The sequence below is a fragment of the Lepidothrix coronata genome, unplaced genomic scaffold (assembly GCF_001604755.1).
Source record: "Lepidothrix coronata isolate B3197 unplaced genomic scaffold, Lepidothrix_coronata-1.0 Scaffold27, whole genome shotgun sequence".
NCBI classification, from domain to species: Eukaryota; Metazoa; Chordata; class Aves; order Passeriformes; family Pipridae; genus Lepidothrix; species Lepidothrix coronata.
The window spans coordinates 4,134,032-4,159,846 of NW_016690207.1; the positions used below are offsets into that span (position 1 = coordinate 4,134,032).

Genomic DNA, 25,815 nt, shown 5'->3' on the forward strand with positions numbered 1-25,815 from the left:
GGGTTGGTCTCTTCTCCCAGGAAGCAGCAGTAGGACAAGAGGGCTGGGTCTTAAGCTGTGCCAGGGGAGGTTTAGGTTGGATATTGGGAAGAAACTTTTCCCAGAGAGGGTGCTCAGCCATTGGAATGGGCTGCCCAGGGGGATGGTGGAGTCACCGTCCCTGGAGGTGTTTAAGACAAGACTGGACGTGTCACTCAGTGCCATGGTCTGGGTGACAAGGTGATATTAGGTCAAAGCTTGGACTTGATCTCAGAGGTCCTTTCCAACCTGGCTGATTCTGTGATATGTATTTGGTTTCTCAGGTTACCGCTTTTAGATGGTGGGGAAACAGAAATGATGTGTTATATTCATCCCAATCTAGCAGGCAATCAGCTTTTTCCATTTCCCTTCCATCCCTTGGAAGTGAAACATCATGTTTTCACTGTCAGGGAACTGCACTTTCCAAGCAACATCTAAAAATTCACACAGACACCTCGAATGTGTTGGGTGTACATGAAACAGTCGCCTAAATCCTTTTTGTTCAAGTCTCTGTGATTTCTATGATGAAGTAAACTTAGACCTGTGGATCATTAAAAGCCAAATTTTCCAAGGTGTTTCGACACTTGCACACATCCCTTGATGTGCAGGAAGAGTTTTAAAGCTCTGAGGCACTGTCAGATTGACTTTAATGGGATCTAGATTATTAAAAGCATATAAGGACTTTGATATTAGGGATTCTGTGTGGATAGATATTACTGCTGCCTTTTGTTTAATTAATTAAGTGCCAAATTAATTTTGTTTAATTACGGAACAGGAGCTGCTCAACCAGGTGTGTGGAGATTTAGTATCCACCTGTGAGAGCTATATGTCGAATATAGTCCTCAAAGAGGATGGAGCAGAGCAGCTGCAAGAAGGTCTCTTGGTAAGTTTGGTTCCTCTTCACAGATTATTCAAAGGATGTAGGTGTACTTGGAATTGGTCTTCCTGTAAGTTCATGCCAATAACTTGGGATAATGGGAATGTGCATGCTTTGTGTGTGTAATGAAATCCTGTATCTATGAGCCTGGGAGCATACAACAGCTTTACATGTCAGCAGTTACTTTAAGGATGTGATACTCCATGTATTTTTAATAAAATTATATGTTTTTTCTTTGCTTTTCCACTCCAGCTTCTTAGATGAGCTGTTTGGGAAACAAGTCTGTAAAAGGCATGGAATGCTTTGAGGAGTATTTCAGTATTATTAGAAGTGTGGGGAGTTAGAGCATATTAAACACACCCACCCAGGATTTCTGTTTCAAAGCCTCACCTTCTGTTCAGCCACTGCCTTCTTGAAAGGACTGAGGGAATTTGAAGTTGTTTTTGGAGAAGTACCGACTCCTGCTGACTTAATTTGCAGCTCAGCCATTGCCTTCTGACTTCAGTGGTGCTTTATCTCTGCAGGTGAGACACCTCTTCCTCCTGGGGGAGGCTGCCCAGCTGTGCCCAGCCAGAGTGGGCAAACGCATCTTCCTTCTGGTTCAGTCCATTCTGGCTTCTGTCAACGAGGACCAACGTGAGGCACTCCCCTTGCTGCCCTCAGCTTTATATTTACAGGCACTTTGCCATGTTTTCATTCCTGACCTGTTCTCTTCCAGTGTCTAATTCTCTGGACAGTGAGGAAATCCCTGGTTCTCAGCCGCTGTCGCAGTTCAGAGGCTCGGCCATGCCCCCCCTGGTCAGGGCTCATGCCTTCATTACTCTGGGTAAGTGCCACCCTGCACTAGGAATGTGCCTCCTCCTGCCTCAGCCTTCCTGGTGAAGTTCTGCCCAAAATCCTGGAGAAGAGGAGGCTCAGGAGGGACCTTCTCACTTTCCAGCTCCCTGAAAGGAGTTGGGAGCCAGGTGGTGGTCGGGCTCTGCTCCCAGGTAACATGAGAGGAAGTGGCTTCAAGTTGTACCAGGGGATGTTCAGGTTGGACATCAGGAAGAATTTCTTCACAGAAATGGTGGTTAAACACTGGAAGGGGCTGCCCAGGGAGGTGTTGGAGTCCCCATCCCTGGAGGTGTCCAGGGAACGACTGGACATGGCACTCAGTGCTCTGGGCTGGGGGACAAGGTGGTCACAGGTTGGACTGGATGATCCCAGAGGTCTTTTGCTGAATAATTCTGTGTCAGTTGTGACAGATAACCACAGTGCTCTGTTTGCATTACCTCAGCTCGCAGCTTTTAGCAATGCAAATATCCATGGTAACAAGTTGGGCAAGCCATAAAAACCCTGCCAGCTCTGTGACTGCTTCTCCAGGTGGTTAATGCATTAATAGTGATCAATAATTAGCAGTGTCCTTCGGCGCTGTGCTGTCCTTGTGCTTGGAGTTGGCTGCTGTCTGGCTGAAGGATCATCTTGCATGTAAGATGCTCAGCAGAGGATGAAGAAAACTTGGTGCTTTTGATGTAGTTTAGAGCAGAATGACTGTACACAGTTACTTGTTCTCCCCAGCACGAGTGAAGAGAAGCCTAGTCAATCTGTATCCCCAGGATTATGAGGAAGTGCAAGTTCTGGTTTTTAATACCACTGTGGTTAGGAACAAGTCTCTTCTGTTGGAGATAGACAGCATTATTCTTTCCTTAACTGCTTTGGAAAGTTTAATACCTTTGTACAGAGCTTAGAAACAGGGAGAAGTGATGTTAGAACGCAGGCTATTTTATTTTAAGTTGGTTCAATGATGCTCTCAGAGGTGGGTGTCTCCCTGCTATGCCTATGACAGCTGGGGCTGTTCTTTTTAGCTGCTTTGAATAATACCCTGTACACAGAAATAGTTTGCTGTGAAGGAGGGAATTTGGCATAGAGACCCACTCCATAGGTCTAAGGGGAGTTTGGAAGAACTTGAAGTACCATCTCCTTGAGAGATCGTGCAGATTGCTCATCAAGTTTCAGCATGAGTTTCTTGTTTGTTCCCCTGTTTACTTCCTGATTCCTTTCTTGGCTCGTGTTGGACTTGAAGGAGGCAGTAAGCGGGGCTGGGGTGGTTGGGAAGGAGAATATATTCGCAGTCTTGTCGTGTTTCACAGGTAAGTTGTGCTTACAGCACGAGGATCTGGCAAAGAAGTGCATTGCAGCTCTGGCTCGGGAGCTGGAGGTGTCCCAGGACGTGGCTGTCCGGAATAACGTCGTCATTGTGATGTGTGACCTGTGCATCCGTTACACATCCATGGTGGACAGATACATCCCCAACATTTCCTTGTGCCTGAAGGACCCAAATCCCTTCATCCGTAAGCAGACCCTGATCCTGCTCACCAACCTCCTGCAGGTAAGGAGAGGGGTCTGAGCTGTGCTGAACCCTGGCAGCCTGTCCAGTGCCTGTATTGCTCATACCTTCATCAATCTACACTTAATTAAGAATACTTTAAACTATATATTTTGTTACTTTTTTTTTTTTTTGCTAGGCAGAAATCATATCAATGACACTTAAAGTTGGATAATGAGACTATTTTTAGTCAGTGGTTACCTCTTTTCTCGCCGTGGTTTCTTTGAACTCCCTTCAGCTTCACTGCTCCACGAATGACTACAACAAGCACCACAGCACCTTTTTTTCTCCTGCTGTCTCTGCTTATTGTTCTGGAGATGTGAATGTTGAGAGGCTCGGGATGTTCACCCTCCCAATGTTCACATGAGGTCACTCAAGGCAGGTTTGGAGTGCGTGTCACTCTGAAAACAGTGTCTGCCTTTGGGTGGGAGAACAGATTTTTCATTTTTCTGCTTTTTGCAGTGGTTAACCTGATGCTGCTGCAACATTTATGCTGCTTAAAACATCCTCCCAAACACCATTGTTTTGGGGTTTATTTTGTGTACCTCTGGATGAGGTTTCACAGCTGCTTCCTTTGCCTGATGGACATTGTATGCTCTGTCAGGTGCTGTCCTGACTGCAGTCTGAAGGTTCACATGAAGTTTTCCTGCTTGATAATTTGTTTTCTGCTGATTTCTGGCAGGAGGAGTTTGTGAAGTGGAAGGACTGTCTCTTCTTCCGTTTCGTCAGCGTCCTGGTGGATCCGAACCCAGACCTCGCCAGGTAAAACCCTCACCTGTGAAATAATGGAGGAGAAGGGCAGAGATCTGCTCAAAACCAGTCTCAGCCTTGCTTGCTCCACATGTGAAGAAAAAGGCCAGTGAGAGAGCAGGTTATCCCATTAATCTCCTCACTTCCTCAGTCGTTCAGGCTTTAGGATCTGCAGTGGTAGGGAAGGAGGGGTGAACCTCTGTCCAGGTCATTTGAAGGTCCCAAAGTAGCAGGCTGTGTGTCCTTGGCTGTCCTCAAAACATGCTCTATTTAGACTCCAGAAAAAAAGGGACTTTTTGACACAAGCCTTTCTGAAATCTTTCTTGTGGTTTTCCGACAGGCTCTGTCTCGAGTGCTGAGTTTCTTTTAGGACTAGAATTAAATATTTTCTTCATTTTTTTATATGATACACCCTGCCTTTTCAGCCTTCTGCCACGTTTTGGAACACTTTGGCGTGTCAGAGGAATTGTGCACCCTGGCTTTGAGTGAATGTTCATGAAGTTTCTGTAGGTTTCAAAGTCTCCAGCTGCCCTGTTACCTGAGAAATGAGTGAGGCAGGTTTCTCCAAGGATGGGAGATGGTGCAGGGATGAGGGATGCAGGATGCAGAGGAGGCCTGGACACCTTGCTGCTTGTTTCTGCCAGGAACAATCAGTCTGAAGATGGATTTTTCCAGGACCATCAACCTACTGTCACTTACTAGTGCACAGTCATATTTTCTTTTCTCTTCAGTGAGTTTTTAATATCTAAAAATGTCTTTCCAGTAGATGGTGACATTGCAGCATCATGTTCCTACAGGAACATGGTGCTGCTTCTTTGGGAGCCTTTTCCTTTGCATCTGCATTCAGTGACTGCATCCAGACAAAACCACATTCTTCAGGTTTGGGGTTGACTTCCAGCTCTTGCAGCACCTTTGGTGATTAACTTGTTGCTAATTGCTGTGTCTCAGCCACAGTGGAACTTAAATTATTTAAAAAATTGAAGTGTTGTGCCTGGATTTAAATTCAAATTAATTTCTGACTCTGTTTACTTTAATGGCCATAAAAATAAGTAGGATCGTGGATGCTGGAAATGTTTCTGGATGAAAAAAGACTGAAAGTCAGCGAACTTGATATCCTTGTTCCAGCCCAGGTGGAGCTGGGCAAGAATTAAATGTGGTATTGAGGGAGACTTGGCAGAGGAAAACCATCCCCCTGCCTTGAGAGCCCCGTGCTGTGTTTCACTGGTGGCTTTTAGAAACTACCCCGATGATAACATCTTTCTTTTCCTCCTTTCCAGGTTTGCAGAGTTCTGTCTGGTGCATCTCTTACTGAAGAGGAACCCAGTGATGTTCTCCCAACACTTCATTGAGTGCATCTTCCACTTCAACAGCTATGAGAAACACGGGAAGTACAACAGGTTCCCCCAGAGTGCACGGTCAGTTGAGCACATTTCTGTCTAGTTTTTGCTGAATTATGGGCTGTCTGGCCATGCAGCTCTCAGTGGCAGCAAAGCATTTGTGTCACTTCATAATTACATGTGCGAAAGGCTGAAAGCAGCTGGGGGAAACAGTGTTAAATTGTGTCCTGCCTTCCTCTGTGACACTTCTGGGAGGAATTCTGCATGTAATTTGTGGGACTGTGTGGTGTCCTAACAGGTTTATGGGTCTTAAAAGTGTCATGCAAATATTCCTCGCTGATTTAAAGCCTTATTATTCCTGTGAGTTGGCATAATGTGACTTGGGCCCTTGTAAAATGTCTTGCTCTGCCACAGGGCGAAGAATCTCTTCTCTCTGAAGGGGAAAGATAACAGAGAAAAAAGGATGCGAATCTACACGTTCCTGCTGGAGCATTTCACAGATGAGCAGAGGTTCAGCATTACAACCAAGATCAGCCACAGCATCCTAGGTAAGGCATGTCTTTAAAAATCAGACAAACAAGGAACTGGTGTCTGTTAAAAAAAAAACCCTCAGGCTCGTAATCCAGGTGTGTTATCCTCCTGTCTTCTTCCTCACTGCTGGTTCTGGGAAAACACTTCTTATTTCACTCCTTATTTCTTCCCTGGGTGTTCCAGCTTGCTTTGTGGATGAGGTCCTTCCACTGGACATGGAAGCCAGCGAGCTGCTCTCAGACACATTTGCAGTCCTCAGCTGCAAGGAAATCAAGCTCTCAACCATGAGATCAAAACCCGAGGAAGACCTTGACCCTGATGAAGATGAGATGGCAGTGGCCAACGCTGTCGTACAGGTGGCACAGAAAAAGCTCATCTCGCAGGTAAAGGGCTCTTGGTCTGGTGTGGCAGGAGGGATGGGCACCTGTGGGAGCTCCAAAGCATCGAGGGAAAACTTGTGAAGGGTGCTTGTCCTCGAGCTGGAGTGGTGAGAAATGCATCTCCCCAGAAGCCAGTGAAGCTGTGCTAAGCTAAATTTGCTCCCCAGCTCTCTTGTTAGTAAAGCATTTGAGTGTAACAACATTTTTTGGTGCATCTTTTGGGCAATTTGCCTTCAGTGTGAGAATTGAGTGACTTAGTGATGTATCTGAAAAGACTCCACTTAGGTTAAAAGCCTCTGTGCATGAGTAAGAGCAGCCTTAATTACAGTAATTCCCTTGCTCTGGAGGGATAACTCCTCTCACTTAGGCCATTCATCTAACCAGAGTGGCTTCTCCTTTATTGCATCTTGTAACTGTTCATGCCTTGTTGAAAAAAAAAAAAAAGGTTCAAAAGAAGAATTTCATAGAAAACATCATCCCAGTAATCACATCACTGAAGTCTTTGATGGAGCAGAAGAGGATCCCAGCTCTTAAGGACCTGATGAACTACCTACGGGTAAGGGGGGTTGTTTTCCTGCTGGCTTGGGGGTTTTAATCCTCTCTTGAGTTAATGTGTTGGATGTGCAACCAGTGACAGAACGAACAGCCTTCTTAGAGGGGAATTTAGCAGACAGATGATGTTGTGCCACTGCCACTGTGTTAAATAATGTAGGAGGTAGAGGGATTTTAGATAAGGATCTTGGTGTGTTACGTGTGAGCCTCCTCTGTGGAACGTGGGTAGAAAACCCGAACGCTGGAAAAGCTTTTTCATGTTCTGAAGCACAAATTGGAGTTGAAAACTCTTAGTCTGTTAAAAACACCTCTGCTCCACCAACTGGTATTTCCTTTTTGCGCTTAAGCAGCTGTGATCTGAATGGGGATGTGAATCAGGAGGGATTTCTGAAAGGGCTTAAACATTCCTCGTTGCTCCAGGAAATGATGCAAGATTACCGAAACGAAATCAAAGAGTTCTTTGCTGTGGACAAGCAGCTGGCAGCCGAGCTGGAGTATGATATGAAGAAATATGAGGAGCAGCTGGCCAGGGAGAAGGAGTCAGACCACGAGCAGGTCCCGGCAGCGCAGGCAGAGGTTGTTGGTGCCGTTAACTCTGTACGTGTATGGTCTCCTCTGCTAAAATTAGTGTGCTCATAACACCCAAACTCGGTCTGTGGACCCTCTTGCATCACTTATGAGAGCATTCCATAGCCATTCTGCTGTATCTCTTCACATTTCCTGGCAGAAGCTTTGGTTTCAGAGTCACTGATACGCTCAAAGATCAACAAACAACACTTGTTAGGCAAAGAGGAGCAGCAAATGATTAATGTAGAAAGAATTTGGTTTAAAGGGAGAACTTAAGTCTAATTTGGCACTGGCTGTGCTTAATTACTTTCTGTTCCCACAGTGATAGGCTGGCCAAAGAGTTCACTTTAGGTGTCTACAGAGTGGAAATTCATACCTGTCTTCATCATGCAGGTCCTCTTTTAATGTCATTGTAAAGAAATAAGTATGTGCTTGAGTCAATTGTCCTGAACTATTTTAGATACCTACCTTAAGATGAGGTGACTTCTAGCCTGGAAGTACATTTCTCTGCAGACTTTAGAAGAGCACCTATATATAGACCCCTAAACTAGGACGTGTGTGTCCCAGCAAAACTTTCTTTTCACTTCTTGTTAAACTTTTGGCCAATAAATTCTTCCTCCCTTGCACCCCTTTACGTCCATCACACAAAGGGCAGTTCTTCATCACACAGCGTGTAGGTCAAAGTGTCTTGTAGGGTTTTCTACTCTTGTATCCATTGATATATGATCTCTTCTCCTGTTTTGCATAGCCATCTCCATCTTTGGAGAGAGCTGCATCTCTTGGTGGCCAGAATAATAATGCTCAGCCTCCTGCAAGTCGGAGACAATCCTCACCACCTGGATCAATCCCTTCCTCTGTGCCTTCTGAGCTGGCTACACCTCGTGCTGGTGCTCTGAGGGAGCAGTTACTGGGTCACAGGTATGGGTTTTTCTTTACCTGTTACGATGCTCTGCAGGGCTGTTGCTTTGCTGATGCAATCCTGAGTGGTTTGAGGGTCACCAGTTGCAGTGGGTTTGTCCTGGCTAGATGCCAGGTACCCACTAAAGCCACTGTCTGCCTCCCCTCAACAACTGGACAGAGGAGAGGGAAAAAACCAGCAAAGGACTCGTGAGTTAAGAGCTGGGAGAGGTCACTGACTGATCACCATCACAGGCAAAACAGACTCAAAGTGGGGATATTAATTAAATTTATCGCTAACAGGATCAGAGCAAAAGAGTGAGAAGTAAAATAATCTTAAAAACACCTTCCCCCCACCCCTCCTTCCTTCCAGGCTCTCCCTCCTCCCCCCCAGAGGTGCAGGGAGATGGGAATGGGGGTTACAGTCTGTTGTTGTTTCTGCTGCTGTCAGTCCTTCATGAACTCCTGGTTGGCTTGGCCAGCAGCAGGGAAGCCCATCCTGGAGCTTCTAGCAGCTTCTAATAGAAGCCACCCTGTAGCCACCCCCAGTGCCAAAACCTGGCCACAGAAACCCACTGCAGCACCAGTGTTGCAGCATCATCTTCTCCTTTACACTTGGTGTTTAAGATGACGAGGGATCAGGAGGCCACAGGTCTCTCCATTACAGGCATCTCATGTGAGCTTGCAGAAGGAAATCCCTGTTTTCTGTCCCGTGTTTTGTCCTTAGGGCAGCATCCCTGAGCACCCTGGCCATCCTGAACTCTGCCAGGAAGGCCATAGAAGACAGGAGCAAGCAGCGCAGCAGGAGTGTTGGGAGGAGTTTATCAGCTGCCTCAAGCACAGCAGGCAGCAAGCAGGGTAGGAACATTGCTGCAAACTGCACTGGATCTGGTTTTACACAGATCTGGTTAGGCCCTCGAGTCTTGAAAGCGTTTCTGTTCTTAATTATTTCCTTCTTGGTTTTAGTGTCCTTTCAAAACCTGAACCAGCAGTCCTCTGGAGACAACGTGGCCATGGCAGGCCGTGCCATCAGCACCCCAGAGCGTGAGTACAACCCAGGGAGCCCTTCCCAAACTGGGCTGAGCACTCCTCCTCTGAGAGAGGTGTCAGTGCAGAGCCTCCCCTAAAGGGCTGAGAGAAGCAGCCATCAATAGCTGTAGATTATTTGTTTATTTAAGGGGTTGTAGTAAAAAAGAACCATTCTAAAACTGGTGGTTTCAGCTGAATGGTGTCCATGGGAAAGGACAGTCCAACAGTCCCCATATGCATGTCACAGGGTATCAGAGCATTGGGTCTGATGAGAGACAGGACAGGAGAGAATTTATTTTGGGGTGCTGAAGTAACAGAGCCACTGCCCTTTCTTCCTTCATCAGCTCTAAGGTGCTGAGGAGGAATGTTGTTGTGGTTCCTTACCAGCACTGCCCAAAGTGTACGAGGCTGCACAATTGCTCTCCTTGCCTCTGGAAGCAGAGCTGAGTATTTTTAGGCTGAATTATAGAACCTGCTGCAGAGGGAAATCCTCAAGGTCTGGCTCTTTTCAGGGGTTCCTGTTGTCCAAACAGGAGCTGGGGGTGAGCTACAACCTGCTTCTGGAGCAGGCAGTGGGCTGAGACAAGTGCAGGAGAACACAGAGATCTGCCCAAAGGGATTAACAACCTGCACAGTAATTAAGTGTGTGTGTTCCACACTGAGAGAGAACTGAGCTGAGCACTGGAGAAGGAATGATTTGGTTTTCTTACTGCTGTGAAATGAAAGTACAAATACATGGAGAGGAATCTGATGGACAAATTGGGACTGTCTGCTGTGCTTATGTCCAGCTGAACTGCCTTCTCACAGGACCTGACCATCCAAAGGCAGGTTTTGTTGGAATGCTTTCTGACAGCCCTGCAAGCACAAGAGGCAGTTATAGTAAAACACAAATGGAGCTGAGTTCCAGCAGGAGATTCCGTTCCTTGCTGTCAATTTTAGGGCATCTCTGCTGTAGTGTGAGCTGTGTGATGAACACCCTCACGTGCTCTGGGGAGAGCTCCACATGAGCTGGGTGTGTGACAGGCCAGCTCTCACTGGGCTTTGGGGGTTGCTGTGGGGAGGGTCTGGCATTCCCAGACAGAGCTGTCTGAGCTGTCTCTGCCTGTGTCTGCACCCCCCTGCCCTGCACACACACGGCAGAGCAGACATGGAGCCAATAAGGCAGGCTGGGAGTACCTGACAGCCGTGAGTGGGCAGGAGCGAACCAGTGGTGTGCATCCACTGGAAAATCTGATCCTGCTCTTCCCTCTGTGCTCAGAGTTGTCCGCCCCGATGTTTCTCTTTGCCTGAGCAACAAGCAGTGATCTTTGTGCAAAAAAAAAAAAACCCAAAAAACTTGGGGATGTGTTTTTTAGAGAGCAGAATTCTTCAAGCACCACGTCTCTGGAAGCCTGCGTGGCTGCTTCTCTTAAGCACCATATGGTGAAAAAAAAGAGGAAAAATGTTAATCTGCAGTGGTACTAGGGCTGAATTCCTGCTTTGCTTGGAGGCAGCATGTGTCCTTCAGCAGGGAGACAAACTGTACAGAGCAGGATCATCACTTCAGTTGGCGTGTGTTGAGCCATCTGTATGGTGGCGCTGGGTCTCGCAGGCTGGGAGACAATCAGAATAAAACATGTTCATTACTCTGGTAGATCATTCTAAAAGTATTGGACATGCAGTTCTTTGTAAACACTTTTGTGCTTGAGAAGTTGGGAGCAGCTGTCCCTCCTCTTTGCCTTACTCAGCTGTTCTGGCTGTCTCTCTCTTCCCTTCTGTCTTTGGGACTCAGCTCCTGCCTGTTACTTTGAGAATGGCTTGAGTGGGTCTGGGTGAGTGGGGATTGTACATAAACATGTGTTGTGAAGATACCACCTTCCCATACTGCATGGGAAGCCCTGCTTGATACTTCTTTGCCCCCCCCCCTTTCTTTACCTCCCCTTTCTTGGCCCCCCATAACTGTCTCATTACCAAGGTAAATTGTTCAGGCACACACTGCACAAAGCCAGGACACTGACACAGACCATTCCTGAGAGATGCAGAGAAGAGCTAAGGCAGATGGATCAAGTTGGATTTCCACTCTAAGCTTCAGTGATTCCCTGCCAGGACAGGGCAGGAGTTAAAGAGCAAACCCAGTTAAAGCTGTAAAGAGAAGTCCTTTTAGCTGAGTTTTCAACTCCTGCCCTATGAAGCACTTCCTCCCTTAATTCCTTGTGAAAGGTTCTGGGAAACACGAGCATAAAACAGAGCGTTGAGTTAAGTAAAATCTGAATATTGTGACATCTCTCCTGAGATAAATGACAGGAAAGAGACAGCTGACAACTAGGGCCTATTCAGGCAAGCTAAATTCTACCCAGCTCCCTTGTCAAGTGATTCCTCTTGTCTGGCTGCAGGCAGCTCCTCATGGAACATGCTCAGGTCCTTTGGCTGTTTCCAGGGGCCCCAAATTCTGCCTTGACCAGGCAGAGCAACTGGTGTGGGTCGAACGTGTTGCTGTGAAAGATGGCAAAGCTTCAGTGGGAGGTGTGGCTCTCCCTCCAGGGCAGGACGGGAAGGCTCACCATCCCGTATTTAAGGAATTTCCTCCTCCCAGGAAAGCTGGAGTGTGAAGCTGATGTGCATCAGTGGCCCATCAGACTCAACACAGAGGCTGGATGGGAGACACAGAGGTCTGGTGGGCTGAAAATAGATATATTTTATATATATATATGTATGAAATGGATATATAATATATCGTATGAAATAGATATATAATATATAGGTATAAAATAGATATATAGGTATGAAATAGATATATAATATATAGGTATGAAATAGATATATAGGTATGAAGTAGATATATAATATGTAGGTATAAAATAGATATATATCTGTACGTGTGTGTTTGTGTGTGTGTTTGCAATTAACTGGATTTACTTACTCGGTGACACTTAAGGTTTCCACAGCAGCATGCCTTGCCCTCGGGCTGTGTCACAAGCTGACTGTTAATATGTTCTTGCCTTTTTTTCTTATTTTTCCAGAGACCATTAATGACTTGACTTTTGGGGCTGGGGTCAGTTGCATCAGCTTGACGCACACACCCGATTCAGCTCCAGGCAAGTCATCTCTGGGATTCCAACTCGAGGGAAGTGGGGGGACAAAAAAAAAAAAAAGAAACACCAAATGATCAAATCTGTGGCATTTTTTAAAGTATGAAAATGTGTGTGTTCTTTGCAGAGAGCAAAGAGGATGAGGATAAGCCGACTGATATTATCTGTTTGACATCGCTGGAGAAACTGTGAGTTGGGCACAGAAATTGCAGGGGAGAGAGGCTGGAAATAAAGACTTGGAAATAAATGGTGGTTCTGCTTCCTTCTTCCAGCCCATCCCGGCCTCGGGAGTGGAAAGTGGAATCCCCAGCCAGGAGAAGGAGCAGCCAGCACGTCCCTCTGCGCCGCTCCCAGCGCAGAACCCCCCGGAAAGGAGACAACTGAGCCTTTCCCCGGGCCTGTGCACAGCATCAGCACGTGCCTGAAGCCTTCCCCGCTGCAATTATAAACTGGGAACACTTGTCCTTCCTTATCTATCTATTCTTAGCTGGCTTTTCCACAGAACTGCCCAGAATACGGGCAGACAAAGCCTGCATTAGCACATGTATGGATTGTAAGCTGCTGCTCCTGACACAGCCCACTGGAGGGCTGGAAAGCTGCAGCATAAAGGGGGGTTTGCTCTTCACTCTCAGGATGTATAATTTGTCCATTTGCAAAAGTGAGGGCACAGTGTTGCTGCAATAAAATGCACTTATCACAGCTTGCTGGGCAGTGAGTGGCTGGGCTTATTCACCCCATCCCTCACGGTCCCTCTTGGTTATATAATAGTTACTTTAATTTGATGAAAAGGTAAAACAGCTTGTCACTGCCACACCCCTAAATCTGGTAATTGCACGCTACATCACCTCTTATTTGTTGTGCAAACTCCTGTGTGTATGAACAGCCTTAATGTTCTTTTTCTATGGAATATTTCCATTCCTGAACTATGTTATTTCCAACTATTAGCATTTGATGAAAATAAATGGTTACAGAATTAATTCCGCCCACGCCGTCTCCCCTCTTGTTGAGCTGACAGAGAAATGATTTTTTTTTTTTTTCTATAGATTTCTACAGCCTCTTAAGTCTCTTCTACCACATCATTGGTATCTTGGGCCCTCAGTTCAATTAATAATGTTGGACCCAGCAGCTTTTAAATGAGACTGATTTATCTGCAAGCAGGGCATGACTCAAATCACGGTGGGTAAGTCAGAGCTGTGTGTCCTGTGCAGGTAACTTATAAATGTGCTCTGGAAAGGCTGGAATCTGACCATTCCCGAGTCTCCCTGATGCCACACTGAAGTTTTTCTGTGGTTACCTTCTATTGCAGAGCTCAAGCCCTGGATTTCACTGGAAGTTGAGACTGGGATCTGTTTTGTTCATGCTGGTTTGTCTTACTCAGGCTTTGCTGCACGAGTGGAAACGGGGGCACTTCCCTCCTGCCCTGGAATCCCATCATTTGCCCTCACCTTCCCTACTCTGTTTTGGAGATCAGAGAAACCTTCCAGTGAGGTTAAACTTTATTCCCAAAATCAGAGTCAAAACCTGGGACCAGAGGATGTATGGAATGGCCCTGGCTTAAGTGATGGTCAATTATGGCCACATCCATTCTTTCTATGCCTTTTCTCCTGCCTTAAATTATCATTTAACCACTCTGAGTGGTAAATTGGGATAGTTTATTTCCTACTTTGTGCTTCTGTTGTTTTTGTTCTGTCCTCAAGCAGTGTTTGAGATGTGCCCTGTGTGCATTAATGAGTCTTCTCTAGGGAAGAACCAGTAATACACAAATGTCCAAGAAAAAACTGATTAACAGCAACATACCTTGGACTTTGTCACCTTCATCCCAATACAAATAAGTGCGTGCTCTGACAGAAGAGACTTCCCCTTATTTCACTGAATTGAAAACAGAAACCTCCCATAATCTGGCTGTTTAAAAACCAAGCCCAAACCCAAACAAAAACCCCTACAAGAATGCTTTATAGCCTGGTATTTATGTAAAACATTCTTGGCAAAGTTAAACGTATTACATTAGTACAAACCTGAATATTATTCACAACAATACAATGAATTCCATCCATCAGCTCCCACGAGCTGTATGGGGAGGGGGACCACCTCCCCTTCTCTCGTTAGAGATGCCACTGTGCATTTTAGAACTGAAAATAATGGAAGTTTTGATTCTTAGCTTTGCTGGTTTTTCACAGGAAGGCTGCCTGGTGAGACTGTGGATTGTGCTCCCATAGTGCCCAGAGCTACCCTGATTCATCCCTTTCCTCTCTCCCCCTTATTACAGGTATCCTTGCAGCAGCACAGAGAAGGAGCAGTGGATATCCAGAGGGTGCAAAGGAATGTCAGAATGATTAGAGGCAGCAATCAGGACTGGCTGGCTTGGCTGAAGAGCTTGTCTTAAGAAGGTTACCAGAGTATAGTTGCAAAAGAGCAGTGGTAATGCCTGAATTACACAGAGAGCATCTGGTTATTGCTGCCCCATCCTTATTTTCACTTTCATCAGCAGAAGGACAAGTGGAAATGCTTTGTTTAGGCAAAACAAATGCAGCAATGGCATGTCCAGCGAGGGCCTTTAGGAAACAAAGCAGAGTAATGCAGAACACTAAAAAATAACACTGACAGTCCAAATCGTCAAGTATCCAAAATACTGTATACAGGAAAAGTTAAGACAACTCAATTTATATTGGAAATACAAGAACACTAAATTATGCTACATTAAAAAACTTCTTAAACCACAGCACAGTTCTAGTGTTGCATCCACATCTTGTATCACCCATTGCCATCTCACACCACCACCGTGGGTGTTTTCATGTGTTTCCAGCTATTCTCTCTCAAGCCAAAAGAACCAAATTAATTTATTTTTTTTTTTCTTTTACCACCTAGAGAAAAGTTTCATCTGACACCGAGAAAGTGCTTTTGTGTCGTGCTTTTGCCTTCCCAGCTCCAGAAACAGTGGCCTTGGCCGTGTAAGCTTTAAACCTGTCGGGTTGCTGTAGCTGTCACACCGTGTTAGTGCTTTAGGGAACTTGCAGAGGGGCAGCAAACATTGAAGTCACTCTGTCACCTCGTTGGAACTGAATCCAAAATAGCCATCCCTGGATATTTCTTGCAACAACAAAAACAAAGTGTTGGTCACTGGCAAGAGAAGTTTTCTATATAAAAAAAAAAAAGTTGACAGCTCCTGCCGAAAATTTACAAAAACTATCCCTGAGTGACTCTGTTCTGTGTCTGGTAAGACCTCTTGTGACAAGGAAATGGCTGAAGCTGGTTTAAGAGGAAAGAGATGCTGTTCCACCTGCAGCTTTTTAATACAGTTTGCACTAATACTGATATGCTCTGACAGTGCCATATTATAGCAACAGTTGAGCTCCTCTCTGTAGCTTCAACAGTAAAAAAATAGCTCCGTTACTTAAACACTGCTGGCATCACGTATTTACACTTTAAATAGAAATGTTACCTTTTTCTGAAGTAATCAAAATAGATCTTTGCAAAAAATTTAGAACGTGGGGTTCTACAAAAGAAACGGAGAAGGTAAAAAAAGCTGGAAGATATCTCAGTACCTTTTATGGCAATCTCAGCCTAGGAAAAGTATTTGGCTTTAATTTTCCTGAAAGGGATGTCTCAGCACTCGTTCTGTGCCTCCCCTCTAAGCCTCTTTCAGCACGGAAAGACTCAGGAGGCAAGTCTGCTTTGTGCAGATTAGATGGAGGGGTTACCTGCGTGCAATGAGTTCTCTACAAAGCAGGGAACAGAAGCAATCCTGGCCTGGTGGGTCATCATGTTAAATAACAAGAATTAAGTTTACACAGGGGCCGAGAACATTAGTGGTGTTCGCTGTTGGCTGTTCAGAGACACCCCCCCTGCTCCTGAGCAGTCAGAGTCGAGCACAGGACAATCTTTTACACACGAATGTGTAAAAGTCACCAGCCAGGCCTGGGCAATGAGCTGCTGGGAGGAAACCCCCCCCCTTGCATGGATAAATCTCGCTGTTTGAAGTCCATCTACTGCTGTATCAGCACCTTTTTTTTGTCTCCTAGTAACACGTACTAGCAATGTCTACTGCACGTTTACCTAATGCTGTCCCCCTGGGTGGTCTGCACATTGTGGCCGTGTCCCTGCAGCACAAATAGAAGGCAATGCCACAAACTTCCACAGCCCAGTCTCTTGGGAAGTATTAAAATGCTTCCTTAGTCCAAGGACAGGTTTAGGTGATCCTGTTGGTATCTCCAGAGGCAGGGGAGACGCGAGTTGGGCAGTGAGGAGTTACTTTAAACTTTGGCAAAGAAAAAAAAGATATACAGATAGCTAGCTATCGAGTTCTTGTGTGTTCCAAACTCTTCCAAGCGCACTTAATTAATCTTTTGCTCTTGCTTTGAGTTCCTGGAGGAGGTATTTTCACACTTTTGCTGGTTTTGCTGTATTCTTTTGGTGTCCTATATGACGAACGAAGACTTGTGTCTGAAGTCGCCCTGCAACGAAACAGTTTGGGGTGGAGGAAGGATTTAGGGGCTTTCCAGGTAACTTGTCATTCCTGCTGCCCCCAGAAATGTAGATCCAAAGTGTTTATAAATAAGAGTGCTTTTAGGGAGCCCCATCTTCCAGCTGGGAAGGAGAGGGAGGCACCAGTTGCACCAGTTGCAGGGAGGTGAGTTGCTGCCTCCTCCTCCTGTCCTCACACAGCAAGGCATGGCAGGGGACTTTCCCATTCCCTCATCAGTATCTCTGCTAATGGGAGAGGCTATTTCTGGTCTTAAGCTTTAGTGATCTGCTCAAATCCCAAAATACAAGTTCTCTCGTAAAAAGCATCATGTCCTGCCCACTTAATCCAATGAAACTCATCCCCAGGGGGTCAGGCCACGAGATAACTCAGAGCAGAGCTGCCTCTGATAGCTCCTGGCATCAGTCACTTCAAGCAACTTAAACTGTTCATCATTTCCAAGGAAATGACTCAGCCTTCACCCTTCTGTTTTCCCTGTGTTCTCCAGCCTTGTTTCGGAGTGGAGCCCACTCTGAGAAAGTCTGTGGGCCCCAAAAAAGCGAGCTGTCCCTCTGCCCACCCTCCTCCTCTCCTTTTAACAGAGAGATGTTAAATGCAAATCATTTGTTACCTCATCATCTGTCCGGATATAGTTAACGCCATCAGGTTTTGCTGGAGTCTTGTAGCTGAAATAAAGGGGGGGAAAAAAAAAATCTCATTTCTGCAACAGGAAGACTGCAGGATTTTGGAGGGGAGGTGCTGAGAAAGATGGAAATGAGGAGGAGCAGCTGAATGAAAAGCAAGCAGAGAGAAACCCAGTTTGTTTCTCAAATGAGGGGTCTGTGTTTATTCCATCATTTGCCATGACTGGGATTTTTTCTATTTCCCCTTCAGCACAGGGTAAAAAGATTGCTGCCTGTTTCCACAGGGCTCTGCAAAGAGATTAACTGGTTCTTTTCTGGGCTCTCCTGCTCTGGTCCCTGTCACCACCTTTCTGTGCCTCCTGCACTGTTTCCTGTGGCAATTATAAAGTTCATTTCAATCCTTCACTGCCAGATGCCTTCAGCATTTTTCTTAGTTATAAGGAAGCACCACTTGTTTGCAATCCCACAGGAATGCAGGATTTATATACGACTGTCAGGTCCGGTGGATGCCAACCCTCAGCTGCATTTAAATAGGGTATTTGGAGCTTTCTCTGAAAAACAAACCAAACCAGAGAGGGAAAAAAAAAAAAAAAGACAGGGCTTGTGCTGAAAAGCAACATTTAGCACAGAACAAATCTATCTGGTGAGAATCTTGGGTTTACATATATTATCTCTTCCACAGACTCTGTAAGGACATCGAGGCTTGTCTCTGATGCTGTTGCTGTTGTTTTTAACATTTTAATGTGTGCTGTAAAGTGGTTGTTTTTCACCCCAAATTTAGGTTCTCACAAGTAGTGAGATTTCCTGTGGAGAGCCTACTCTGCTGCATACATTCCCTATGCATGTCCTGATGCTTCCAACTAATTGTGCAGCGAGCGCTGATCATCAAACTGAAGACCTCGTTATGCCAGCAGCACATGATCTATTGGAAAAACACCTGTAGGCTTTTAATTGTGCTGGTCCCCCCCCCCTTCCCATGCAAATTATGAGGATATTAGAGCACAGCTTTCATCCTCTGGCTGGTGCTGGCAGCAAGCACAAGAGCAGCCACACCAAAATTCTCCCTGAAGTGAATACTGTCCATCCACGGAAGTGTTCAAGGGCAGGTTGGCTGGAGCTCTGAGCAACCTGGTGTAGTGGAAGGTGTCCCTGTCAATGACAGGATGTTGGAACTAGATGATTTTTAAGGTCCTTTCCAACCCAAACCATTCTGTGATGATTCTGTAAGATAAACCTGGGTGGTGCAGGGTTTACAGCAGGGAATGAGATGCCTCAAGGACTGGGTTGCCCTGTAGGCTTTGGTAGGGGATTGGGAAGATACATATCCAAGTCAGGCATTAAAATTCCAAGTTTTGGTGCCCTTCAGCCTCCTCCATGGTGGCTGTGGGTGCAGGGACCTGTCCAAGAACACCTGGGATCCCATCTTACCTTTCCCCGCTCTCTTTGCCGTTGGCAAAGTATCCCCTCCTGTAGGCACAGCAGATCCCAAAGGTGATGAGCACCAAAACTGCCAGGACCACCAGGACTCCCCCGATTATCCCACCGATATTGAGGTCATCTGGCAAAGAGAGAAGCCACCATCCAGTATTTCTTTAAGGCAGCAGTGACATTCTAGCTTTAAATACGCTAAAACGACACCTCTCAAATGTTTTAAGCAAACCCCAATAATTCACAGTGAATCCCTGGTTTCAAGACTAAATCTGTTCATGACCTCAAGAGTGTTTGAATGTTTCCCTGAATTCTTAGATTATTTTTCTTCCTCCTGTGTTTGGGGCTATGAGAAAGCAGGAAAGACTTAATGCTCTATGATGCCCCCCCTTCATTCCTTGTGGTGATGGCAATTTATTTATGGTGATGTATCAACCAGCACTGATGAAAACTGTACGTAGAGCCACTCACAGACTTCCATCTCCTGCTCCTCACACTTGGCAAAGCCAGCATCATTTGTTGCTATGCAGAAGTAACGTCCTGTGTCACCTTTGTGCACTGCGTGGAAAACCTGCCGAGGAGAAAAGGATAAAGGGAAGGGAGCAGGACATGAGAAACAAAGCACTGTGAGGGCATAAAAACCTATCTAAAAATGCATTTCCCCTAGGCTTCGTGGTGAGACATCTTCCCTCTTTCTAAACAGGTAAGTGGCATCAGCAGTGATCAAAATCAATGGACCAGGATGTCCTTCCATCAATCTTCCCTTTCCCACCCAGATCCTAGACCACCTCACCACCTTCAAATTATTCCTTCCTCGAAAGCCTCTTTTTCTTTTATAATCGACCTTAAAAATAAAGCCTTGATGAGGTCTGTAAGGGCATTACCAGAGTGCCTGTGGCGGGGTTCAGGGTGTAGGAGGAGTTGTGGGGTTTGGCTTTCATGTCGGGTGACAAAGGTTCGCTGTTGCGGTACCAGCTGTAAGTGGACTTGGGGAAACCTTCATTCTCGTGGCAGTGAAGAGAGGCTGACTTGCCAACAGGTACAGCTTTAGGCACAGTGCATCTGGGAGTCATGGGTTTCACTGTGGGGCGACACAAAGCAGGTGAATGGCACTGGGCTGAGCAGAACTAAGTCATTTCTGACCTACTTTCCATAACCGTGCTAAGAAAGCGTCAAAACTTTCTGTTATTTGCAGTTTGGACGCTGGAGAGACCCACGGCCCCTTCTGGTCCCCCTTGCAGAGGTGTCTGGGTTGGGTGTGGTACCTTGGACCGTGAGCTGGATGTTGATCTCGTCGATGCTTTTGGTGTCGGAGGGCGCTGCCACCTCGCAGCGGTACGTGGCCGTGTCCATCCGGGTGGTGTTCTTGATCACCAGGGATGTCCGGCTCAGGATCTCTGCCCGGGTCGCAAAGTCTCCTGATACACAGGAAAGAGAGAGGAAGAAACCAAGGGAAGTCACACAGGCTTGTTTTGGGCATATAAATTAGGAGGTTGAACTTTGACTCTGGAGTCAGGGGAACAACCCAAAAGGAACTTGATGCCTGAAAGGCCACAAAGGAAAGCAATGCTGCCAACCGTGGAAGAGGATGGACTGGAAAGCACCATTCCAAATCTCACAAAGAGTGGCAAAATCCAACTTCCAAGACAGCCTCAGGCCTTGTCTCCTTTGGAAGATTCATTTGTATGTGGCTGTTGGTCCCATCTAAAGTGCTGGAGTAATTCCAGATGGAGTCAGGCCCTACTGGCACTGGAGTTTTCCTGTCAAGCCAAGGAGTTTGCTTCTAATCTCATGCTCCCAGGGTGCTGCAGAGCCCTGTGCTGCCTCAGCAGTGGCACTGACAGCTCCACACACACATCCCTTCTGAAGGGCAGGTGGAGCCCTCGGATGGCACACGGAAAGACAGGAGGGGTCAGTGCCTGCCCCTGAGAGCTCAGACACCCAGTGACCACGCAGGGCCCAGCAGGCTCTGCACAAGGGAAGCTGCAGCATTTGCTTTCCTACCCAAGAAGTATCTTTTACCTTCTCCAGCTCTCTTGTGGCTCCCTACTGTGACCTGTCAATAATGAAGGCAGGGAGGAAAGAACATCCTGCTCCCTCTCCATCCTGCACTTTGACTGCTGGACTCTGTTCCAGAAGAAAGCAGCAAGACAGCCAGAGCTCCTGCCTTTCACAGCCTTGTTTGTTCTCCATTGTGCTGCTTCTGAGGCTGTTTTGGAAATCTAAGAGCAAAGAATCTTCGTACCCTGCATTTTATTGTCAAAAAACACGTAAGAGGTTTCTCCGTCTCGGATTTTCTTCCACTCGATCCTGGGATCTGGCGTCACAGTGGATTTAATGATGCAGGACAGCTCAACACCTAGCAGGAGAAATAATGGGAATACAGATTAATAGGAAGCAGCTGTATTTTTGCTCTGCTTTAGGCAGCCTCACTCGGTGTTTTATTAGGAGATGCTGCCCACAAAGCAGAGCCTTCCCTTTCATCTGACAAACAGAAACACTGCTGGGTTCCAGGAGCTATTGGGGAAGATGGATTTTGGCCAGCAAAAATAATAGTCAAGCAGCTATCAACTATGGAGAGGAATGAACACACTGTTCCCTGCAGGCTGTGACTTATGGCAAACAAGCCCTGATGACAGGATGAGCCCACAGCACTGTCCTGCTGCTGCTCTGAGCTGCAGCGTGAGTCAGGGAGGCACAATCTCCCTGGGCAGTGTCTGGTGATGCACTGAGACCATGAGTCCTGGGGATAAATCCAGAAAACACCCTCCCCTTTGAAGCTGGCACCGGCATCTCATCTGTACAGAACAGGGCACGAGAGGTGGCTTCCCAGAATCCCAGTGCAGGTTTAAGAGGACCAAGATAAAATATAAATCTCCCGACTCCCTCTTCAGTGTATTAATTGCAAGGCAACTGCTTTTCCTTCTTTTGGGATCCAGTTCAACAAAGCACTTAGGCAGACACTTGGCAATGCCAATGGCTCGCAGGGGGCCTCGATAAACCATTTTAAACAGGGTGAAACAAAGACATGTTCTTAGGCACTTCTCTGAATCCCAGGCTCTCGTGGTCCTGCCTCCCACAAGAAACCAAATGCCAATAAGGATTTTCCCCGATTCTTTGGCCTGGTGCAAATCCCCACAGGCAGCACAGCCACTCACTCTGGAATTCCTGCACCACGGGCTGGGTGTTGCTGGATATCAGCTCCACAGCCAAGAGTCTGCAGCCTGGAAAAACAAACAGAAGGTAATAAGAAATAGCACAGCTCATAAGTCACCCAGCTAGAAACACGCTGCCTGCTGAGAAATCATCTCTGAGGGCTGGCTTCCCCAGATAAAACCTTTTCCTGGCTACTAACTCTGCTCCAGCAGGACTAAGTTTATTTAGGAGTTGTGGTGTAAATACAGGAAAATATAATTGTTAGAAGTAGCAATTAAAGAGGAGGATTAACATAATGGCACAAAAGCAGTGACAGCATGAGCCATTTCCTTGTGCCTTGTGCTTATTTAGATGGTAAAAGAACTCTGATAATGCAGGAGTGAAAGTCTTTATTTTTGCAAATGAATTTGATGGTCAGGAAAAGGGAGGAAGCAGAGCAACCTCCAGAGGTCTGGTCAGTGCCTGGAAATGGAAAGTGCCAGGCCTGGCCCATAACACATGCTGATGACATCTGAAGGGTTTTAAGCCTGGTAATGTAAAATGTGAGGTAATAAATCATGAAAGGAGAAGACAGGAGTTCAACTGTGAGACTCTTTGTACCACCAGCTTGCTAGTTCCCTTCTTGCTCTGAGCACCAATGTGTTCCCAATTAATCCAGTCATTTTCCCTCCTTCATGTGTTATTTTGTTTTGAAAAATCTGCCTCCCATGTCCCTTCTGTTGTTCATTCCACCAGAGCAGGTACCAACAACACTCATATTCTACTGGATACCCAACTCACCAACAGCTCCCTGGAGGGAGAAGGAAACAAGCAGGGAGTGCCTGGCATGGCACAGGAGGAAGAAAGTGAACCAAACACCTTCATCACAGAGGATATTTTGGGTCTGGGTGTTCTGGCTGTTGCAAAGCCTCTCAGTCAGGCTCTGGTGTTCACAAATCACGCTGCTCCAAAGCCCTGTCTCATACAGGAGGAGGACACACACCTTAATTAGTGCCAAAATAATCAGCTGCAGGGGTCTGCCGTGGCCCCTCGTGCAGCTCTGCTGTGCCAAAGCCCATCAGAAGCTCGTGGAAAGCTAAGGGAGGATGGATGATGGATGCCCACTGACCTGGCTGAGCAGGTTAAAGATGATGGGAACTGGTGCCTCAGTGACACGAGATGCAGCTAAAGGTTTGGACTGTCTTAGGCAGAGTAAAACATCACAACAAGCATGAACAGAAAGCAGGAAAGGCAGCTGAAGGGAGACGTGGAGAAAGAAATGATCTTCAGCATCGTGACAAATAGGTGCAAATTCCTCTGCTGGCTTTCAGGGTAGGAAGCTTTTGGAGAGAGACCCTGACAATGCAGAGGGGAAACTCCTCTGGTGGAGTGGCTCAGCCTAAGAGAGCAAGGCAGCAGTCTGAGAAACACTCAAGAGCTGCACAGGCACTCCCACTGAAAGCTGGAGGGCCCTAAACACCTAAAATCCTTCCAGGAATTTTGAAATGTTCCCTGCTGATTCCTGTCCCTCATTGTTTGCTTTCCTCGGAGCCCTGGTGCTGATACCCCGAAGACCACCAGGGAGAGCTGAAGTTTGGCAAGGTTTAGGAGCTGCCTTTGTGTACAAAAATCATTGTTACTCACACAAAAGCCACTGGCTGATGCAAACTAATAGTTGGCCTGGCCAAAACTGCTCTTAGCAGGACCTTTCCACCCTTCCCTCTTCTGCACTGGAGACAGTCATGCAGCATTTGGGATTAATCCAATATTGAGCTAAGATGACAGTGCTCTGGACTGTGGCCTGGACTTTAATGTAGATATTTGGGAGAAGTCTCTGTTCATCACAGAATCATGGAATTGTTAGGGTTGGAAGGGACCTTAGAGCTCATCTCATTCCACCCCCTGCCATGGGCAGGGACACCTCCCACTAGCCCAGGTTGCTCCAAGCCCTGTCCAACCTGGCCTTGGACACTTTCAGGGATGGGGCAGCCACAGTTTTCCCTGGGCAACCTGTGCCAGGGCCTCCCCACCCTCACAGGGAAGAATTCCTTCCCAACATCCCATCTAAACCTGTTCTCTCTCAGTTTGAATCCATTCCCCCTTGTCCTGTCACTACATGCTCTTGTAAGAAGCCCTTTGATCCTCTCAGGTGTTCTGTCTGTGATCCTTGCTTTGCTCCCTGGAGAGCATGGACAGATTTCACTGATCCCAGCAAACCCCCAGAGCACTGGGAGTACTTAGTCCCAGAAGACAAGACTTTTGGGAAAACCCTTTTGAAATCATTGGGCATATTTTCAACAACAATGTAGGGATCTTCATACAGACAAGGCATTTGGTGGCCTCTGCTGTTCCTGCTTCTGGAACCAAGGGAGAATTAATGGAGAGCCCAGCTCTGAGCACTGAGCTGGTCTGAGGAGATGCTGGTTGGCCTCCTGCTCAGGACAGGTGGCTCTAATAAGGAATTTGGCTCAGCTTTCAAAAAGGGGGAAGCTGTGGGCTCTGCTTCCTTCAGAGACAGCACCATCAGGGAACTGAGTTACTGAAACAACTCCCAAGTGATGGGACCCTTCCAAAATCTGCAGAGCACCTGAAGAGCCACAGAAGGCACCTTCCACAGCATCTACCTGGTCAGTGCTACCCTATATATCTTCCTCTTGGAAAAACTAGAGAAAGAAGGAGAGGGAAAGGGTTCCTCGTTCCTTAAAGGAAACTTGTACCAGTTTGGGTTTTGTTATGGATTCTTGCTTACACAACATAATTTTTCAGAAAAATGGTGCCCCATCAAAGAGACATCATGATAACAGTCCTGCTGAGGTACATCTGCTGCAGCTACAATATCAGCTCAGTTGTAGGAGGGGATGGTAAAACCACAGTGTTGTGCTGCTCTGAGGGAGTTATGACTCCACAAATGTTCACTCCAAGACAGTGGGACTCCATCAGCTCCAGCCCCATCTCACTGCTCAGAAATTGTTCACAGCAGGCTTTTTCTCACCCACTAAACACAAGAGATTCAGGTCTATCCCTCAGGCACGAAGCAGGATGACAACAAATTTTAAGGCAGAAGCTGAGTCCTTGGAGACTGTGTGAGAGGCTCTGACATTATTACGTGTATTGACCGTGGGCAGAGATCAATGTGGCTGCTTAAATCACTGCTAAGACAGATTTATTCTCCTCTCTGTGGCAGAATGCTGCAAGTAGCATGTTCTAAATTACAAGAAGGCGACAGCAAACCAAAACACAAACCTCAAGTGACCATACAGACTGCAGAGCAGGGGCAGAGTGCCTTAATAGCTCTTCTTAGCATTACTTTTGGGTATGCCTTGTTCTCCAGTCTCCTTGGAGCTGCAGGAATCTTCACCAAGCCAGTGCTCCCCAGATGGCTGTAAATCAGTGCCGGGGTGATCCCTGCTCTGTCCCATTTCCCTGCTGTGGGCAAGGGTTGTCCCTTCGGTGACCACACTTAAGGGTTGCTTTGTTTTGAGTGTTAAATCATCTTTAGTGCTTAAGCCACCTTTTGAAAGGAGTGTTCCAAAGGTGTTCCTTTAGGCCTCTTTTAGCCCAGTGCAAATAAGCAGCAAGGGTTTGGTGTTATGTAAATCTCACTTCAAAGGCACCCAGGGTTTGGAGAACAGCAGGAATAGCCATGAATTCCAGTTCCAGAGCAGCATATGTGCCACAGCAGAGGCACCTACCAGGTCTGTATGTTCTACCCCCCGGAATTCCCCCAAGATCCGTATGTTCGATATCCCTGAATTCCTACCAGATCTGTATGTGC

The 25,815-nt window shown here is 46.6% G+C and overlaps 2 protein-coding genes across 2 annotated transcripts in view; one reads left to right on the plus strand and one right to left on the minus strand.

The window, feature by feature from the left end:
• NCAPD3 (non-SMC condensin II complex subunit D3) overlaps positions 1 to 13,787 on the plus strand; it is a 30,757-nt gene extending 16,970 nt beyond the window's left edge. Inside the window, exons 20-35 of the mRNA XM_017809448.1 lie at positions 794 to 901; positions 1,420 to 1,531; positions 1,614 to 1,721; positions 3,028 to 3,266; positions 3,946 to 4,025; positions 5,291 to 5,428; positions 5,765 to 5,898; positions 6,065 to 6,264; positions 6,707 to 6,817; positions 7,234 to 7,410; positions 8,129 to 8,298; positions 9,005 to 9,135; positions 9,244 to 9,321; positions 12,306 to 12,380; positions 12,502 to 12,562; positions 12,647 to 13,787. Of these exons, the coding sequence (XP_017664937.1) occupies positions 794 to 901; positions 1,420 to 1,531; positions 1,614 to 1,721; positions 3,028 to 3,266; positions 3,946 to 4,025; positions 5,291 to 5,428; positions 5,765 to 5,898; positions 6,065 to 6,264; positions 6,707 to 6,817; positions 7,234 to 7,410; positions 8,129 to 8,298; positions 9,005 to 9,135; positions 9,244 to 9,321; positions 12,306 to 12,380; positions 12,502 to 12,562; positions 12,647 to 12,758 (2,034 nt within the window). The 3' untranslated portion in view covers positions 12,759 to 13,787. The remainder of the gene's footprint in view (positions 1 to 793; positions 902 to 1,419; positions 1,532 to 1,613; positions 1,722 to 3,027; positions 3,267 to 3,945; positions 4,026 to 5,290; positions 5,429 to 5,764; positions 5,899 to 6,064; positions 6,265 to 6,706; positions 6,818 to 7,233; positions 7,411 to 8,128; positions 8,299 to 9,004; positions 9,136 to 9,243; positions 9,322 to 12,305; positions 12,381 to 12,501; positions 12,563 to 12,646) is intronic.
• A 1,383-nt stretch (positions 13,788 to 15,170) lies between these two features.
• JAM3 (junctional adhesion molecule 3) overlaps positions 15,171 to 25,815 on the minus strand; it is a 30,571-nt gene continuing 19,926 nt past the window's right edge. The window contains exons 2-9 of the mRNA XM_017809852.1: positions 22,064 to 22,129; positions 21,151 to 21,264; positions 20,171 to 20,323; positions 19,790 to 19,986; positions 19,377 to 19,476; positions 18,906 to 19,035; positions 17,465 to 17,519; positions 15,171 to 16,825 (exon numbers count right to left, since the gene is read on the minus strand). Coding sequence (XP_017665341.1) covers positions 16,790 to 16,825; positions 17,465 to 17,519; positions 18,906 to 19,035; positions 19,377 to 19,476; positions 19,790 to 19,986; positions 20,171 to 20,323; positions 21,151 to 21,264; positions 22,064 to 22,129 — 851 coding nt within the window. The 3' untranslated portion in view covers positions 15,171 to 16,789. The remainder of the gene's footprint in view (positions 16,826 to 17,464; positions 17,520 to 18,905; positions 19,036 to 19,376; positions 19,477 to 19,789; positions 19,987 to 20,170; positions 20,324 to 21,150; positions 21,265 to 22,063; positions 22,130 to 25,815) is intronic.